The following is an 18443-nucleotide window of genomic DNA, read 5'->3' on the forward strand; positions in this document are numbered from 1 at the left end:
TTTGTTCTTTCTTAAATTTTATTGAATCACCGTGTGACAGTTACAAGCTTTCATGTTTGGGTTACAATCGCATAATGATCAAACACCCATCCTTCCACCAGTGCACATTCCCCACCACCAATATCCCGGGTATATTCCCCCCTTTCCCTCCCTACCCCAAGGCAGTTTGTGGGTGTGACTTCCAGGACCCCATGGGGATGGGGGGGGCGGCCCATCCCCTATCCCTCGAGGCTTGGAGTTTGTCATCACTGAACCTGCGTACCTGCACTTCTCACTGGGTTCTGGAAGTTGGTGGCCACCGGGGTTTTTAGGGGACAGGCGCAGTGATGACACCTGCCTCCATCTGAGGCACCCCAGTGAAGATGGCCTGGCTTAAAGTCCGGAGGCTTCTCTGCAGCGAGCTGCTTGTTTCAGAGATTCTTTTGTATGTTTTGGGATCATGGCCCTTATTTCCATCTTTTCCAGAGAAATGAACTATTGGCATATGCCCTGCTGGGTGTGCCTGCTCACCACATTGCTCCGCGCCACCGGTCCTAACAGCATCTTTTGATCTCTTTTGAGATTTATGGGTCTCTGAAATAAGGCCAATAAATGAGCTTATATAGCTGAGCCGGAAGTGGTTTGTGGGTGTGGCTCCCACATGCCTAACTTTCGGCTGTTTAGTTTCTTGGTATACTTGGCCCCAAGTTGCTGGGGTCTGGCCAAAGGCACTGCAGCAATTTTGGGGTATCTGGAAGCCTGAAAACACCATCAGGCTGCTGATGCACTCATCCCGCAGGTACAGGTTGACCTCCAGGTGGCACCGTACCTCCACAGACAAGGTTTTTTAAAGCATCACTCAATCTCTCAACACACTGCCCTGGGGGGAGTGAGGATGGGGAACAGCCCCAAATACAACTTCATAGCCTGGGTAATCCTTCATTATTTTATAGGCTGACACATGCTTTCAAGTTCTCCTGCATGCGTGCTCTCTCAGCTCCCTTATCTCTTCTTAAAACATATTATCTAAAAATCTATTTTTATTCGCATTGTAGTTATTTACTCATTTGAAGCAACTTTTCTAACTGTCCTTATTCAAAAAATTGGTTAAAATCTTACGGGCCTTGAGCAAATTTCTGTAATTTGCTCAAGTTCCGTTGACAAATGTTTAACCTGGGATTCAATCCCAGGAAGACCTACTCCAGTAGCCATCTTTATAAAAAGCTCTGCATATGGCAAGGATGATATTTGTTGCTTTTTTGTGCTGCAAGAACAAATCTTGGGAAATCCTAATAAATGTATTTGTGAAATTTCCGTATTTCTACCCAAGATTAACAGTAAAGGAAGTTCTAGGAATGTCCCATGTGAAGAATCAAAGTGCCAGCCCTAAACTTTAAACATTCTCTCAATTACCAGTGGATAAACAATGGGTTGCATTATCATAAAATTTAATACTACAATGTAAATCATATGAGCAGCATGAATAATACTAAAATATATTATTCTGAGGGGAAATAGTGAATGATAGTTTCAATGTAAAAGCCTGACTTTGTATATGATCCTCTCTAAAGGCCTAGAGAAAGTCTAGTGTTACTGTTTAAAGAAGTTTCCTTGCAATTTTAGATTTTTAGTTCATCTTAAAATGAGGCTCTATTTATGGGAATCTTTATACAAAGCTAAGAATATTTTCAAGAGCAATTAGTTTTATGCTTGGTTCAGCCAGTGAATAACTCCTCTTCCTTATTAGTTTGTTGTTTTCTGTATATTTGTTTTGTGGGGCGACATCCAGTGTGTGCTTTGCAGTCTCGAAATCCCAATATTCAAACCATAATCTCCCACATGTAAAACATACATTCAGCCCATCGAGTTATCTTCCTGGTCCTTCTTTTAAATTAGATTTTTTAGTTTGGAGACTTGTGAAACTATGAAACTAGTATTCCAGTTTCAATTTGTAATCACCAAGCTTTTGATAATTATTTCCCAAGGAAGAGTATTATTTTTCAGCACAAAGATCTAATGAAGATGAATTCACTTTTTGTAGCCTTGTGTTAGTGAGATTTTTTTTTCCACTGTTGTAGCTGTGAATGTTACTTACTTTCAATTCCAGCTTTCCATCTTGCTATAATCAAACACACTAATCATATGCGGCCATTAAAACACATTCTGTGGTTACTGAGGGGAGAAGTTCACCACAACCAATGCTGTCACTGGCTTGGCCTTAGTACCAGGTTGTTTATTTTACTCATGGTTTTTGAGGCTATAATTTTTTCTTTTGTGGTGAGTGCTGCTTTTAAAAATATATATACTATCTTTCAGCCAACATTTTTAGCTTTTGTAGCAGAAGGATTTTTTAAATTTTCTGTTCCACAGTGTTCTCTTCAAATAAATTTTGGAAATGCTAAACTCTTAGGAAATTCAAATCATTAGCCTGTTCTAGAAGAGCAGGGTGACCCTTCTGAAACAGTATGCACCAAGCTCACTTCTGACCTGAATTTACCCCCAAGTCCTCATTACATTTGAATATTATGGAGATGATTCTCCCTATGGGTACTCAATCATTGTATAACTAAAATCCAAGCACAAAAAATTTTAAGTCTACAACTGTACCTCATGGTGTTTCACTAATAAAAATTTTTTAAAAATCATGTATTAACTTTTACTTTATTTGTGATTGCAAGGATTTTACAGCACACAGGCTTGTGTTTCTACTAGTGGATGTAACAAATCTGCAGTTTTTAAAAACAAATGCTAATAAAGCACAGACGATACTCATGTTTGAATATTATGGAAAGTATAATTTGCACTAGTAAGAAAAAATACAATTTAAAGTCTCTGAAGGATGACTTGGTGCCACGGTATCTTCATGTGGTTTTGGCCACAGCTGGTTCTCATCTATGGAACAGTCAGAGATATGAAAAGTCTTAAAATACCCTGCATGGTCTTGTTATTAGTCAAAATAGTTAAAAGCTGATGATCTAATCAGAATAGTCATCACTGAATGTTACTGAGATTCATGCTTAGAATTTATTCCATAGAAACTTAGAATTTGAAGGAAAATGGAAAAACGACAGTGCTGTAATTTTGTGAATCTAGCAGGCTGTCCCTTTGAGGTATAAATGTGCTTTGAATCTAAGAAACTAATTATAATTTAAAAATTTAGCAACTAAATTATGTCGCACCATTTACAACAGGGCATAAAAAAATCTGATAGCATAAGTATTTCTAAAGTATAAAATTAAAGAAGCATGATTCATATCTGTTAACTAGATTCAAACTCTTTATGGAGATTTATAGAGTATATAAATTATTTATAGAGTATATGCCACTGATTAGTTACAAAAATAAGTGAGAGAAAAAGCTTATCCAAAGATTAATATCAAATTATGCCTCTATCACTTTCCTATGTAAAAGGAAAATGATTTTCAGAATCCAATCCTAGGTCTGCAAAGAACTTTCCATAGAGATTATTGCTAGGGGTTCCTGTCTCCCTTCTCCACCCACATCACATACACAGCTTAAAGATTACTTGTGTACAGCTGAGCGCTCACAAATCTTTTTCAACTTCAACAACTAATACTGTTCACATGCATTAGTTAAACCTCATACTGGATCAGCTTTTATTTATTTCATTTTGAGTTACACACTGTGCTCAAGGCTTACTACTGGCTCTGCACTCAGGGATCGCTTCTTGTGGGCTTTGGGGACCATACGTGGTGCCAGGGATCAAATCCAGGTCAGACATGTGGAAAGCACAAATCCCCAAACCGCTGTACTATCACTCCAATACCTCATCTCCCTTATTTTAATATTTTCTTTACCAAGAAAAAAGCTCTAAGGAGGACAAACAATATTGGGTTCCAATGTATCCATTTCTCTCCTGTATTATGCATTCTTACTGAAATTTCTCAGGAACTTGTACAACACTAGTACAAACTTGTACAAACACTAGGTTACAAAGGGAAATACGATTAAGTCATGGTGGCAGAGATGTTAAGTGTCAAATCTCCCTGTTCTTAATAAGAACATGGCAAAATTTCATAGCCCGGCTTAGTGTATGGTGAGATGTGACCCTGTGACAAAGTCCTCTAGCTGGAAAGGCAAACGAAGTAAAGTATGTGTGGTTTTTGGCAGCCTAGTTTTCAAATCTCTCAGGAAAGCTCCTCACACTTTCCTCTTCTGATGGGTTGGGGTAAAAATGGCCACAGACACTTCAGAAGCCATGTGGTGATTGGACTTAAAACCAGTATGTACTGGATAGCATAGACTCTCTTAACCTGAATCCCAGAAAACCCATGGGAAGAAGGGCGGTGACTGCCAGTGATACCTGACACGAACAGAGTCAACTGTAATAATATATTTGTCCTAAAGATCCTGGGATTTGGGAGTCTGTACTAACATTAGTAACCTCATGAAATTCACATATTCAAAGCAAGAATTCCTATTATTGTGGAGTACCTGCTAAAGTTCCTTCAAGATTTGCCCACTTCAAAAAAAAAAAAAAGTGGACTGTTTTGCAATTCAAGGTGATTGGCTTCAAAAGTTGTGATGTTACCTACCAGGAAGCATGTATGACCATGTTTATGTAGGCTAAAATACCATAACATATGATGATCTGGGGTGGGGGAGGTTTGGGACTAGTCCCAGCTGTGCAGAGGGATCACTCCTGGTGGTACTTAGGGGACCGTAAGAGGTACCAAGGACTGAGCAGGGGTAGCCACCTGCCAAACAAGTTCCTGCTGTACTTTCTCTCTTAGCTCCACCACAGTCATCTTGTATTTTTTTTCCTGTTTATCTCATAATCTCATATTTCAGACAGATAAGCATTTTAGCCTATTCTCTGAGAGAGGTGCTTGGTAGTATGGAAGTTTGAGAAATTTTTTTCTTACTATATACCCCTCTACCACATTTCAAAAGTGAAAAATCAAATCTCCATTATTTAATTCTGTTTGAAAGGGAACTCACTGAGAAGCATCCCCTCCCGCCCTTTGTGCTTTTATCTTGGCTCTGGTAGTGGGGAAGGTGAACGGTAGACCAGAAGCAAGACCATGTTAGTCCACAGTGTTTGGATGGACCAATCAGAGGCCTCTCTTGCCATTTGCTCCAACCTTGGCCTCAACAAGCCCCAATGACAGAAAGACATTCAAGAGATGCAGAGTTCTCACACACAATGCAACTGGTCAGGCTGAGCACATGGACTTATCCTTGATTTTATGCACTTGGCAGAGTTGGTAAAAAATACAGTTTGGGTTTCATCAAGTAAAAGAAAAAATGAGAAAGAAAAAAATAAGACTGCATGGAGAACAGGCACAGAGGAAAAAATAATTTTAACAAATATTTTCATTGCTTAAGCAAATTTTTGTGAAAATACATGAAAAGCATCACAACATTTTACCTTACTTTTCACTATCATAAGATTTCGATACAAATGGAAATTTACAATAAAATAAAAACAAAATATCAAAGAATATGTACAAATTTGTGTTAAGTTGTAATTCACGCTATTCACTGCTTGAAACTCTTATATTGATTTTCAATTCCAGTTGCTATAGATGCTATCTGAGGAAGTAAAACAAATATGAAGAGAAAAATAATTAAATATATCACTAGGCTAAAGAACAAAGCCTATTAAAAATAATATAAATAACAAATTTATAATGTATCACAAAACATTTTAGTATAAAAATGGCATCTGCACAAAGAAGCTACAGTTGTTAACAAATATGATTAAACTACATTGAAATCTGACAAAGCTATGAGCCCACTTATACATCATCACAGTTCACATGAAACTTTACTGAGAATGAGAGTATCTGACAGTCACATCCTGATCTGAAGCTTTCAAAGGCCTTTTACCTGAGCCTCCTGATTCAGAAAAGCTTTCACCTAGCTTCCCCCCTCAACATGCATCAGAGCTGACTCCAGTTTGGCTTTTCAAAACAAGCTATAATCTTCTCAAGACGACCAAAACAGGACTGAGGTAACAAGATACCACTAAATAAGAAGGAAACTGTTGGCACAAAAGACTGACACGAACACTTCCCAAAACGTTATATTTGGTAGGATCAGTCAGTTACACATTTTTATAACACTAGCAGAAATAACACTTCAACACTGTGATGAAGAATATAGATAAAACACTGTTATACATTAGCAAATGAACCTTCTTCTCCGTTCTTTCTTTCACTTCATACCATTTTAAGATTTTATGCTGATAACTAAGATGTACACCCTCCTTTTTTCTACTCTGGGGGAATATTTCTCAATGGATTAACTCTTGAATGCTTTAATAATAAACTTTCCTGGAAAGACATTTTTAAATCATTTACTCCAAAGACTGTGATAACACTCAGGCTCCGTAGACATAAGTATCTTCTAAATGTTTAGCAACCACGGCTACCAAACAAAGGTTTAGGAAATACAAGTTAAAATTTGGCTTTCTCCGAGTCAAAAATCAAACAGACTGTCCAAAGCTTGTTTATTGACCACTATAGCAATTGTGAATTTTTTTTTTAATATTAGAGGTCTGAATCTAACAGAGACCATGTTTATGAGAACAGATTCTTGACCAGGCAGTACAAAGTACAGCAAGTTAAGTGAGTCCTGCGTCTCCCCAAAACCAACCTTTTTATTTCAAAGGAAGAGGAATGACTATATGTTCTGTCCATATGAGCTCTCTAGTCAAGTTGGGATGGTTTTGCAGATCTAGAACAAGAAGAATAATTAAGAAAATAGAAAAAAATAGAAAGATATTTCAAACTTTCCTTCTAAACAATGAAAAGGTACTTTACTCCTATTACTAATATATGAAGTATGGTACCCCTATTATAAAATGCAGATTTATATATTTAATTATTCAAATTAGGATTTAACATAAACACTATAAGGGAAAAAAATAACTGAAATTACAACACAGGGATGTCCAATTATTATTTAATTTTAAAATCCAGTTGTCATTGAGTTGAATTCTGGTCTAAAAACATTAGTTACAGAAAAAAATTTATAAAAAATCCCTTCAAATGTTCAGTCTAATTTTAAATTATTTTTGGCTAACAATTCCCCTTTAGTTTTATTTTACATTTGAAAATAAACTTAATGACCTTAAGTGGAAAGAAATAAAATTAGGTACTTATCAGACTATCAATAAAACTTCTACTTTTTTAAAAATGAAAAATGGTTCCTACAGTCTCAAAATTAAAAATTTTAACAGACCCTCCTAACAGGTTTCTCTCCCCTCCCTCAAATTATTTTTAATGAGAAAGAAAAGACCTTTTTCTTTTTAATTAGGTGCTATCTGGGGTACATTTGGAAATTAGCCTTACATTTTTAAAAAGCTAAAATAGCTTTTTTTTTTCCCTTCTCACTCTTCTGGTTTTCAGTAATCCAGTTGGCATGTGCACAGGCGCACACGCAAGTTGACTGGTGAGCACACACAATTTTCGTGTGGCAAGAGGTCTATCTGAACTCCTTCCATATCTCTGAATGGGAACTTCATCATTCTGAAAGCTTTGTTTTGGCTGCTTCTAAGAGGAAGCTACACAGTGACAGGAGGCAGGTCCAGCTCAAATCTGAACCAGTTCCTGCTCTCTGGGAGGCAGAACTATCAAAACTGCGGCACTTCGGGTGAGGATGCGGCAGAGACCTGCATGGTGGGAGGGGCAGGTGAAGACCAAAGTCTCTCAGTTGTTCATTTCTCTAAAATCTAAATTTTGCCAGAATAAAAACTCTTTGTGTGAGGCTTGCTATGAGTTTATTCAACTAAACTAATGTAGAGAAAGTTTCAGAACCTCATCGTATGTGAGCCTGCCTTCAGAGTAAGTTAACACAGGAAAGGGTTATCTAAACAGTCAGGAAGAAGAATGCTGCATATTTCTTTTTAAAGATGACAGAAACTTTTTGAATTTCATAAACCTGTTCTACTTATTATTCTGTCTGGACTCAAGGGGAACAGGATCAACTCTAGTCATCTTTCATAAACTTGAAATCTAATTCTATGCATTTATTCTAGGACATAAATCAGGTAAGCAGTAGATGTATGGATTTTTCAAAAAGAAACTGGGCCCCCTGGGTACTTAGGGTAGATTGAGTATTGAGAGATTTACAGGGATACAATTCTATATGAGATTAAGAAAGAAGGAAATGAAACAAAATCTTTCATTTCCAGATACTCACTTTCATTAATTCTTTCACCAAAAGCACATCACAGAAAGAAAACCAGAAATGATATTTTTCAGTTATTATTAGAGTGGCTCAAGAGCCAGAGAACCCCTTGAGATGAAAATCAAACAACACAGCATTTAAGGTTTCTTCACAAGACTCCCTTATACCAGGAAAGACTTTGTGCTTCAAAAAGAATACTGTTAAGTGAACTCTGGGGAAAAAAATCTACTACATTGTGGCAAAAAAAAAAAAAATCCTGTAAAACCTCTACTTCCTTTTGAATCTCCAAAGATTACAACATTTCATTCAAGATGCCTGGCAGTCATGGCTTCATGAACTGTGGTTCCTGATTGTCTCAAGTCTTAAGCTGGAATAAAGGCAACTGACGGCAAGTTGGCTGCTGTCTTTTGTTGGCTTTCTCTTACGAAGGAAGTCTGGTGAAAAGTGTGGGAAGCCAGTAGGCCCACAGTGGGAAGCTGGAAAACTTCAAGAAATAAAATTTAACAAGGACATTTAGAACACTGTGATGATCTCTAAGCTACAATACCCTGTCGGGCCTTCTCAATTTATATTTCTAAAATTGTGTGCCATGTACTATACTGATGTTTCTAAGAGTCTGACAAAAATTAATACTCAACCTAAGAAGAGAAGCAAGACCTCTGCTGCACTTTGAGGATGCTTGGGACATTTATTTTTGTCGCAGAGGACCTGAGTCTTGCCTCGGATTGTGCTAATGAGGGGGTTTAAATCCTCTGTCAAAGATGCTATAGTCCCAATGAAAAGAGCTTGTGCCCCACCGAAGTCCCCCCAAAGGAAGCTAACACCATGTTTGTCTATATCCTGATTGTCCTGCCCATAACATTCTCATAATGTTTATGAAGCTTAATGCCACGAGATCACATGAGTAGAGATCTTTTTTGAAGAGAAGCTTGCTCATTCAGGAAAAGGATTTGGTTTGAATAGCAGAGCAGAGGGAAGTCGAAGTATGCCTCTGGTCTGTTTCCTTGGGAATACTGCATCACACTGATGGTCCCTTACTAGCATGTGGAATTTTGCGCTTCCTCAGCATCTCTTCTGGCACCTCTGAGGCAGCTGCAGGGGGCTGCTCAGGGAGGTCTCCAGTCCCATCAGAGTCTGCCTCTTCCTGGGTCTCTCTCAAAGGCCCCTGATCCTGAGTGTCACCCTTTTCCTCATCCACACAAGAATTAGAGTTATCTTCTTCCTCTTCTTCCTCGGCTTCATCCTCATCTCCAAGGTCTTCTTTCTCTTCTTCATCATCTACAAGGCTGTCCTTGTTCTCATCTTCATTAGAATCATCTTTCTCCTCCTCTACATCCTGTTCAGCTCTATGAGCCTCCTCTGACCCCCGATTCTGTTCTGTGGAAGAAAGAGAGGGAAGCGCCTCTGAATCAACAGCATTACCTAAAAAATCAATGAAGTGCTCTTAGCTATAAAATGAAACAGTGGGGGCCCCTGGTCACATGTCAGGAATCTCCACTTTGGAGCTGCACTTTCAGAGAGCAAAGCTCTCCAGTTGGTTTTCTATACCCCCATTCCAGACTTGTATCTGTCTCTGGAGATTTGTCTATTTACAAATTTTGGAAGAACATATGGGCAAGGAAGGCAAAAGTTCTTTCAGACACTGTGTTTTGAACCTTAGAGAAGGTACTAAAATGAGAAATTATGATTAAAGGAGAAAAACTCTCCTCTAAGGTGACTGCTAAACTGATAAAAGGTTAAGTGGGCATTGTTGGCATCCATGGAATCAGCCACGTGAAAACAGAAACCTAACAACGCTTGACCTTCTCTTGAAGTCAGAACATTCTTGGACTTTCCTTATGTAAGCTAATAAAATTTCCCTTCCCCTCCTAAATATTGTTAAACTGGACTACTGTTACTTTTAAGGAATTGATGGGATACTGGAAATACATTTTCTAATTATCTACAGAAGTCTCAAGGCCTCGAAAACCTCAATAACTGAAAATAAATATAAATTTACTTTAACTCCCATAAAATTCTATTATTATAAAGTCTCATAAAAGCCTTCATGAAGCTGTTAGGAGAGATGAAGTCATGAAATTTGCTTATAAGTGGAGAGTTTCATGCTAAATGAAATGAGTCAGAAAGAGAGGGACAGACATAGAAGAACAACACTCATTTGTGGAGCATAAAATAATATAACATGAGACTGACACCCAAGGATAGTAGACACAGGGGCCAGGAAGACTGTGCTATAGCTGGAAGCCTGCCTCATGAGCTGAGGGGAGAAGGCAGCTGGAATGGAGAAGGGATCACTAAGAAAATGATGTTTGCAAGGATTGGTCGGGATGGGAGATGTGTGCTGAAAGTAGATAAAGGATATACTGGGGAGATTGGCGGTGAGGAATGTGCACTGGTGGAGGGATGGGTGTTTGAACATTGTATGATTATAACTCAAACATAAAAGCTTGTAACTGTATCTCATGGTGAGTCAATAAAATTAAATTAAAAAAAATTAAACAAAAAAGAAAATTAATAAAAGGAAAAGCAAATAAGTATTTGTGCAGGGGCCAAAGGGTAGCACTTGCTCGGCATGCACTGGATACGGGTTCAATCCCCTAAACCCCACCTGGTCCCCAGACCCTGCCAGGAGTGATCCCTGATTACAGAGCCAGGAGTAAGCCCTAAGCACTGCCAGGTGTGTACTCAAAACAAAACTGAACAAAAAAGTCTTCATGCTAAGTCTCAAAATAGGAATAAAGATATTAAATTCTATCAGAAAATGTGGCATCACAAAAGGATTGGGAGAGAGCTTTCACATGACTTAGAATACAGAAACTTTTCAAATGAGTCACTATCCTCCTTCTCAATCCAATTAAATGAAAGAAAATTTATTAACTGATTAGTAAAGGGTATACCTAAATGGGAAAGTGCAATTGCCAAATGAAATATTCTCTAATTTAGAAAAATGGGGAAAGAATTGTTTTTTCAAGTCTACTTCGAGAACATAATGGTAGTGGTTTGGTCACTTAGAAAATCAGAGCAGAAACCAACATTTTATAGGAGTACAAGAGAGTACACTATAGACCAAAAAATACTCTATTAGACTAGTTTATAATATTTTACAAGACTTACCAACACGTTCAAACAGATGCCTAGGGAACGGCACATAGAAACATTCTGATATTACCACCAAGACCTAGAGAGAAAAACGTAGTTTTACAATGAATAGATAGGGCACTTACAATCACAGAACTTCCCAATTGGGCATTGTTTCTATAACCAATCACATATAATTAATTAACAGACCCCAAAAATGCAAGGATATCATTATGGATGTCTCATTTTTTTCAGTGTGACAAAATACAGGAAAACACTATTGATTTACCAATCAGAATTTCCCATTTCCATACTAAAACAATTAGGGAAGACTATTAATTTAGAACAAAGTTAGTGTTTATAGAGAGTGCACAGAAAATAGATGCCCACAGACCCCCACTGTAGCTCAAGTCATAAAGCATCTGTGAGGCCATGTCTGCCATCTATGGCACCATATCCAAACACCACCTGCCTCCTGCATGCCAGGTTTGAGTAGAGAACTATCAGATAGACTGAACATTTTCAGAACTAGCACTGGGAGACAATCCCCAAGGAAAACAAACCCTGATAAGCTCAAAAGAACCGTGATCTGAAGTTAAATGGGGTGTAGACTCTGGCACTCTGGTGGTCAATATGCACAGCAGCACTGCATATATGAAATAATTAATACAGGTAATATTGTAAAAAAATATTTCAAAAGAGAGTGGTACTAGAAATTTCTATAAATTCAAATCGTGAGAAAATGCATCAAGAAGAGGAACTCAATTACATTTTCAAAGTGATCGATTGACTTCACTTCTCTAATTCCCGATTCCCATGAGTTACTTTCTGCTCTGTGTAAGCATCCCATTTTCTTGATATTCTCCTTGAGGAACAGATTCATCCTAATCCATGGCCCTTGCCCAGCGTGAGCCACAGTGTTAATGTTGATGTACCATGTGAATGAAATGAACAAGTTGGCTAATGCTGGAATAATGTGGAATCAGTACTGACATCTTCCTCTACAATTACACACACCACAAGAGATCCAACATAGAAAGAGGCTGCCTGTTTAGAAAAGTATACATTTCTTCTCACAGCTAGCTAATACCAGAACTTAATCTTCACATTCACAAACTGTTCAATATGAAGCAAAAGATCACTGTCTCTGTTTTCCAGTCTTTTCTGCCTGTCTAGAGTTTTGCTGTCTCTCGTCCTTTAAAAGAGTTGCTGATGGCATTATGGAATTATACTGCCAGAGCAAACTGTTGCACCAACTATGCACTTAAGGGTCTTTCCGGTAAGAGGTTTGAATGCACAGTATATATTTGATTTCTAAAAGTAAGCCCTTACTTTACCTGTTAAAAATACTTTTCAGTAAACTATTTCAACTATCACAAGGTCCAATCAAGTAACAACACATAAAACTCAAACTAGCATTCTTGTTTGATTCTCCAGCTTTAAAATTTAGGGGAGGGGAGGAATCAGAAACTTAAGTTAACTGTACAGAAAACAGTAAGTTGATCAGGAAATCATTTCTCTAACCTATTCTGCCCCTCTTTGCTGCTGCCTAAGTTAAAAGCGTAAAGACTCTGAGGGATGGGACCTTGTCGTTGGGACTGGCTTCACCTGGTCCCAGAGGCGTCTGCTTTCCACTCCCATGCCAGTTCGGGGCAAAGGTAACAGAGAGCACTAAGCCACATCTTGATACCTAATTGAAAGAAAAAATTGAGGCTGTTTTCTGTGTGGTAGTTTTTTTTTTAAAACACATATTATAACTAGATATGGATTCTGAGCAGATGGGTGTGCTTTTTTGTTATTTTATGGGAAAGTATAACAAGTAATGTATAGAAGTTAATGTATGAATTTATTACTACTTTAAAATTAATATTTTGTCAGATGAATCTTTTCCAATTTTTTTTGTTTTTTTTTAGGGTCATACACAGCTGTGCTCAGGACCTCTGGCTCTAGACTCAAAACTCTACTCCTGGAGGTGTTTGGGGAACCCCATGTAGTGCCGGGGATCGAACCCTGGTAGTGTGCATGCAAGCTAGGTGCCTTAGCCACTACATTCTGTGCAGGACCAGCAGAAATGTGAAAAACAGTCATCTTTATATTTTCACATTCCTGTTCTGTTTGGTGGCGTGTGCATACTCCCTCCCTCCTCTCCCTTTTTTTGCTTTTGGCTCACCCTTGGGTGCTCAGGTGCTCAGGGCTTACTCCTGATGGGGCTTAGGAGACTATATGCAGTTCTGGGATTCAGGAAAGAGCTGACTACGTGCAAGAAGTGCCATAACCCCTACACAATCTTTCAGTCCCTCCTCACAACTTCATATACAAAAATGATGTTCTATATCACTTATTCAATTGATTAAACTAGATTAATCAACTGCTTTATTTTGTTTTGTCTTGGTTTTATATCACACCCAGCAGTGTTCAGAGCTTACTCTGGGCTCCAGTCCCTAGAATCAACTTTTGTCTATCTTCAGTCCAAGCCATAATAACCTTTCTACATTGAATATTGGAATTACTTTTTAACATTAACTTAGGACATAAGCATGCCCAAAGCTATATTTCTTGTTAATCTCAAAGATAAAATTCTAAACATTCTTTAACAAAGTAAAATTCTAAACATACTTTAAACTGAGAAGTTTACAGCCACCTTCTAATTTTTACTCATTCTACCTTCTTCCATCATTTCACCTTAGGATCTCATTTCTTCTACTTAGAAGAAAGAACCTCACACTCATGGCTCCAAAAAAATAGTGTAGAAAAATCTCTGACTGGGCATTGGATGGGAAAAGTATATTTACACTCAATTTTTTTTAGGTAAAGCATGACATGTGAATTAGTAATAAAAACCAATGCAATAGCATAGAACCCATCCAGAGCCCAAAGAATGTTCTATCCCCATGTGTGAAGTTAACAGCAGCAGAACAACCTCAAATTTATATTTATGTTTATATCATAACATGAAAGAGTATGAGGGTCTCTATAGAGTATAGTTTTGCCCAATCATGCTATGGCTTGCTATACTTTTTACGACCACTAAAAAACTATTATAAAACTTGAGGGTAAAGTTTGAGATCATGTTAACATGTCCTTTTCATATAAATTTTTAGTAATTATCAATTATTTTTATTGTAGAGTTAGGAGCTATGTCATTAATATACAGCAAAGTCAACCTTAATATACTGTTGTCTTACAGGTTAAAGAAAATCAAATTAACTAATGTAGAAAAAGAGAAAGACAAAATATTTATATCAAAGAGGTTAACAGTAGTTTATCTTTATAGTTAAGTAAATACATGTATTATTTCTACTCTAAAGATAGCTATGAAAAAATGCAGATATGACTAGGTAATGTTTTTATGCCCAACTAAATAAAGTGATGCATATTAATGCATCTTCAGTTTTTCCCCAAAATATTGACATTTTTTTAATCCATAATATCTCACAAATGTATCTTGGGAAAAACAGCGTGTGTATAAGCAGCTGGTTCAGATTAGAGGCTCAACTAGAGGATGTAAAGAAAAAGAAAATCAGCCTGTTTACTCAAGAAACAAATTTAGCACCTCGGAGCTTTTTGGAAAGCCAGGTATGAGCCAGTCATGACTGGGAGACTGAAACCTCAAGGGAAGGAGGGCGTTCCGGGCTCGTCCTTCACGCCCTACCAAGGTCACAGGTTGCCCCCCACGAGCGGCTCTCTGGCACGGCCATGGCTCTAAAGCCACTGAAACCAATCTCATAATTATCTGACTCTCGGCAGAAATACTTCCAGGCTTAATAAGTAAAATATTAGAAATCCAAAATCACGCGTGTCATCATTTGATTCTTGTAACCAGCTATAGAAACAAATTATTTCACAATGTCTTTTCAACAGGTCTGATCTGGGGGTGTAAGCTCTACATAATAATGGTGCATCTTTTGTCCAAACAATGAATCTAATCAAAGTAGATAGAGTGTTAACTAGAATTCATCTGCCACACAGGCATTGGGAGGGTTGGGAGGGCGTATATTGGGGTTCTTCTTGGTGAAAAATAAGTACTGGTGAAGGGAAATGTGTTTGATGATCGCATGACTGAGACTTAAACCTGAAAGCTTTGTACTTTTCTCACAGTGATTCAATAAATAAATTTTTAAAAAATTACCATTTTGTTTTTATCACTACAGTGTCCTGATCAAGTAGGCACTGTGAAAAATCACAGGTGATATGGTTCTCTTGGAAAAAGCAACTGTGGATTCAGAAAGGCCTCTGTTTCTCCTTTTATCACTGTCTGCACTCTGGGGAGCACACAACTGCAGAAGTTGTCAAGGTCAGAATTAGGAGATAATTTAGTGAATTCTTTCATAACAACTCAAATTAACATTGAAAGTAATATAAAATAAGCAGTAATACTACGCTGCCTCGATTATACAGTAACACACAAAGGACATGTATGTGCTTCTTTGTTGGCTGCTTTCTACTTTGGCATGAAACCTATACAGCTTTAAGGACAGGCTGGCGTTGTCTCTTACCAGACCCATGAAAAGGCCGAAAATCAAGGTGGCTAAGACGAAAAAGACGTAAGAACACCAAGCAGGAATTCCCAGGTTCACAGTGAAATAGTTGTGAAGATGCTATAATCGGAAAGAAAAAAAAAATTGACTTATGTGAACCACAAATGTGTTCAACTCCCTTTAAGCTGTTACACCAGTCTGCAAATTATTTTTCCATATATGAGCTCCCCAGCAAAAAATCAGAGTCTAACTCTATTTTAATGTCTCAACATAGAAATTGCTCAAATATCTCCCACTGACTTCTCAATTTAAAAATGTCAATACAATTAAAAATGCATAATTAACAGGTATTCAATGACGTGACAGATTTAATTTCTTAAGTAGGAGAAGATAAAGATATAAAGTCTCAGCAAGTCTTACTTATAGCTTCAACAATTATATTAAACAGTGTCATGTGTAACTGAAATATTTAATAATATCTGTTGAAGAAGGAAAAGATACCTTAACCAAAAAAACCCTTAACTTCCTTATGCACAGAAAATACAAACAACTCTTGTAGTGGAAACATGTCATCTGTCCTTTGTTGAAGGTATACACGGTCACCCTTTTATCTTTATCCTGGGAAATTTCTTATTAAGAATAATCAAGCATTCTAAGGCTAAGGGCAGAAAATATACTTAGGGGACAAGAGCAATAGTACAGCACCTTGCATGTGGCCAACCTGGGTTCAATTCCAGGCAACCCATAGAATTCCCCAACCCCCAACAGGAGTAACTCAAGTGCAAAGCCAGGAGTAAGTCCTGAGCACTTCCAGGTGTGACTCCCCGCTTCCAAAATATACAGGTTATATAATATTTAATATGTAAATATATAGTTGGGATATTAAATGATTGTTTCATTCAAAATGTTTTCAAAAGAAGTTCTAAAATTTACTGTACAGTTCTCTGGTTTAGAAAATTCCATGTACTAAAGACAGTTTATGCTTTTCTTGACAATTCAATGCCAGTATCAGGATTAACCTCTGAAATACCCAGTGAATGAGAAGATGTGGAGAGCTAATCTAGCTTGGTGCTGATGCATGGATGCATGTCTTGAGGAACTGGGTTTATAATTAGCTGCACATTCCCATTATTCATAGAATAAATCATGCAGTTATATGCTAGAGAGTCATATGCCCTTCCTGCAAAATAAGTTAATCCTCAAGAAACTTTTAAAGTTGCTTTCTCAAATTTAATAAATCATTTGCTTTTGAATCACAGCAAAGCCAAACTTTTTTTTTAACACAGTCAAAAACATCCTCTAATTTTAATAGGTGCCACTTCAACCGCCTTATTTGAAAAGTTTATGCTTCAAATGATTTCTTTGGGCTACTTAGAGAGACCCTGCCATCTTGTGGTCTTTCATGTGATTTGTATTGAAGTTTCATTAAGCAAATTCCGTTTTTGCAACTATAAACTACAAATCTTTGTCTTCTGTCTTAAACCAACAATTGTTTTAGAGCACCAAAACTATAGTAGTATTTGAGATCTGCTGTATATTTCCAAACAATAACTAAACTGAATACAATTAAATTTTATATTTCTGTGTTTATTTTAATTACCTAGAAAAATAACAGTTCTCACTTAGGTAAGTAGTATTCCTTGTTCAATATTATATATGCTCACTACACAAAGTACTTTATTTTGTTTCCTTAACATACCCAAGAATTTTTTTGATGAGACTCCTGGACCTACTGCCTCTTATTATACTACGACAATAGATGACTGAGTTAGAGCTAACTTTGAGTTACAGTTAGGTTTAAGTAACAATGATGGCACCATTAAAAGTAGAATAAATGCACAGAATATTCTAACCAGTGATAAGACAGACTTAAGGAATAAAGCCAGGTCAAAGCATCCAAATAAGAGGTAGGTAGAGACTTCATTTCACAAGTTGGCCAGCTTCCCCTCTGGGATCTGAATGACTGAAAGGCAGACCAAACACTACTCAACTATATGTACCTATTTTGCCCAATGTTACACAGTTCTCATTCAGAGATGGAACAGCACTCAAGATAAAAAGTCCTTTAGACTGAGATTCTACTCATGCTAGAGCCTAGATCCTAAGGAGGTGTGGGGCAAGCCCTACATTTTCAGACTGGATCAGGATCCTAAAAATACCTTTCCTGGGTAGGAATAGCTCATAAAAACTTCTTCAGTGGTGCCAAGGAACGGTTCCTCTTGGATGGTTTCATCTCAACACTTGCAGTAAGATATAATCTTAGTCTCTTAAATGTTGTGGGTTGCATGTGAAGTATCTTAGAGATCTGTACTATTTCACTGTGATACGATGCTGACTGATTTTATAGGGGGAAAGTGCAAAATCATAAGAGATAAGGTGCCATTTTCCAGATCAGTTATGGGAGGGGAATGTTTTGGAGTTTTACAATACATTCTGGTGATTGTTCAGCCTAAACACTCATGACTCTTAATTTTAAGAATAAGGCATTTATTTTATTTTTTTCTGCTTTTTGGGTCACACCCAGCAATGCTCAAAGGTTACTCCTGGCTCTGCACTCAGGAATCACTCCTGGCAGAGCTTGGTGGACCATATGGGATGCAGGGAATTGAACCCAGGTCAGCTGCGTGCAAGGCAAGCGCCCTACCCGTGGTGCTATCACTCCAGCCCCGAATGAGGCATTTGTAAAACATTAAATCTTCATCACCTAGACTCTGATGCAAAGGATACTACTATAACTGAATTCTGAAGAGA

General features: G+C 37.5%; 1 protein-coding gene across 1 annotated transcript in view; it reads right to left on the reverse strand.

Moving 5' to 3' along the window:
• Nucleotides 1-5286: 5286 nt before the first annotated feature.
• TMX4 (thioredoxin related transmembrane protein 4) overlaps nucleotides 5287-18443 on the reverse strand; it is a 44102-nt gene continuing 30945 nt past the window's right edge. Inside the window, exons 6-8 of the mRNA XM_056121709.1 lie at nucleotides 15711-15812; nucleotides 11251-11314; nucleotides 5287-9513 (exon numbers count right to left, since the gene is read on the reverse strand). Coding sequence (XP_055977684.1) covers nucleotides 9155-9513; nucleotides 11251-11314; nucleotides 15711-15812 — 525 coding nt within the window. The 3' untranslated portion in view covers nucleotides 5287-9154. The remainder of the gene's footprint in view (nucleotides 9514-11250; nucleotides 11315-15710; nucleotides 15813-18443) is intronic.

Source organism: Sorex fumeus, unplaced genomic scaffold (genome assembly GCF_029834395.1).
Source record: "Sorex fumeus unplaced genomic scaffold, SorFum_2.1 ptg000044l, whole genome shotgun sequence".
Taxonomy (NCBI): Eukaryota; Metazoa; Chordata; class Mammalia; order Eulipotyphla; family Soricidae; genus Sorex; species Sorex fumeus.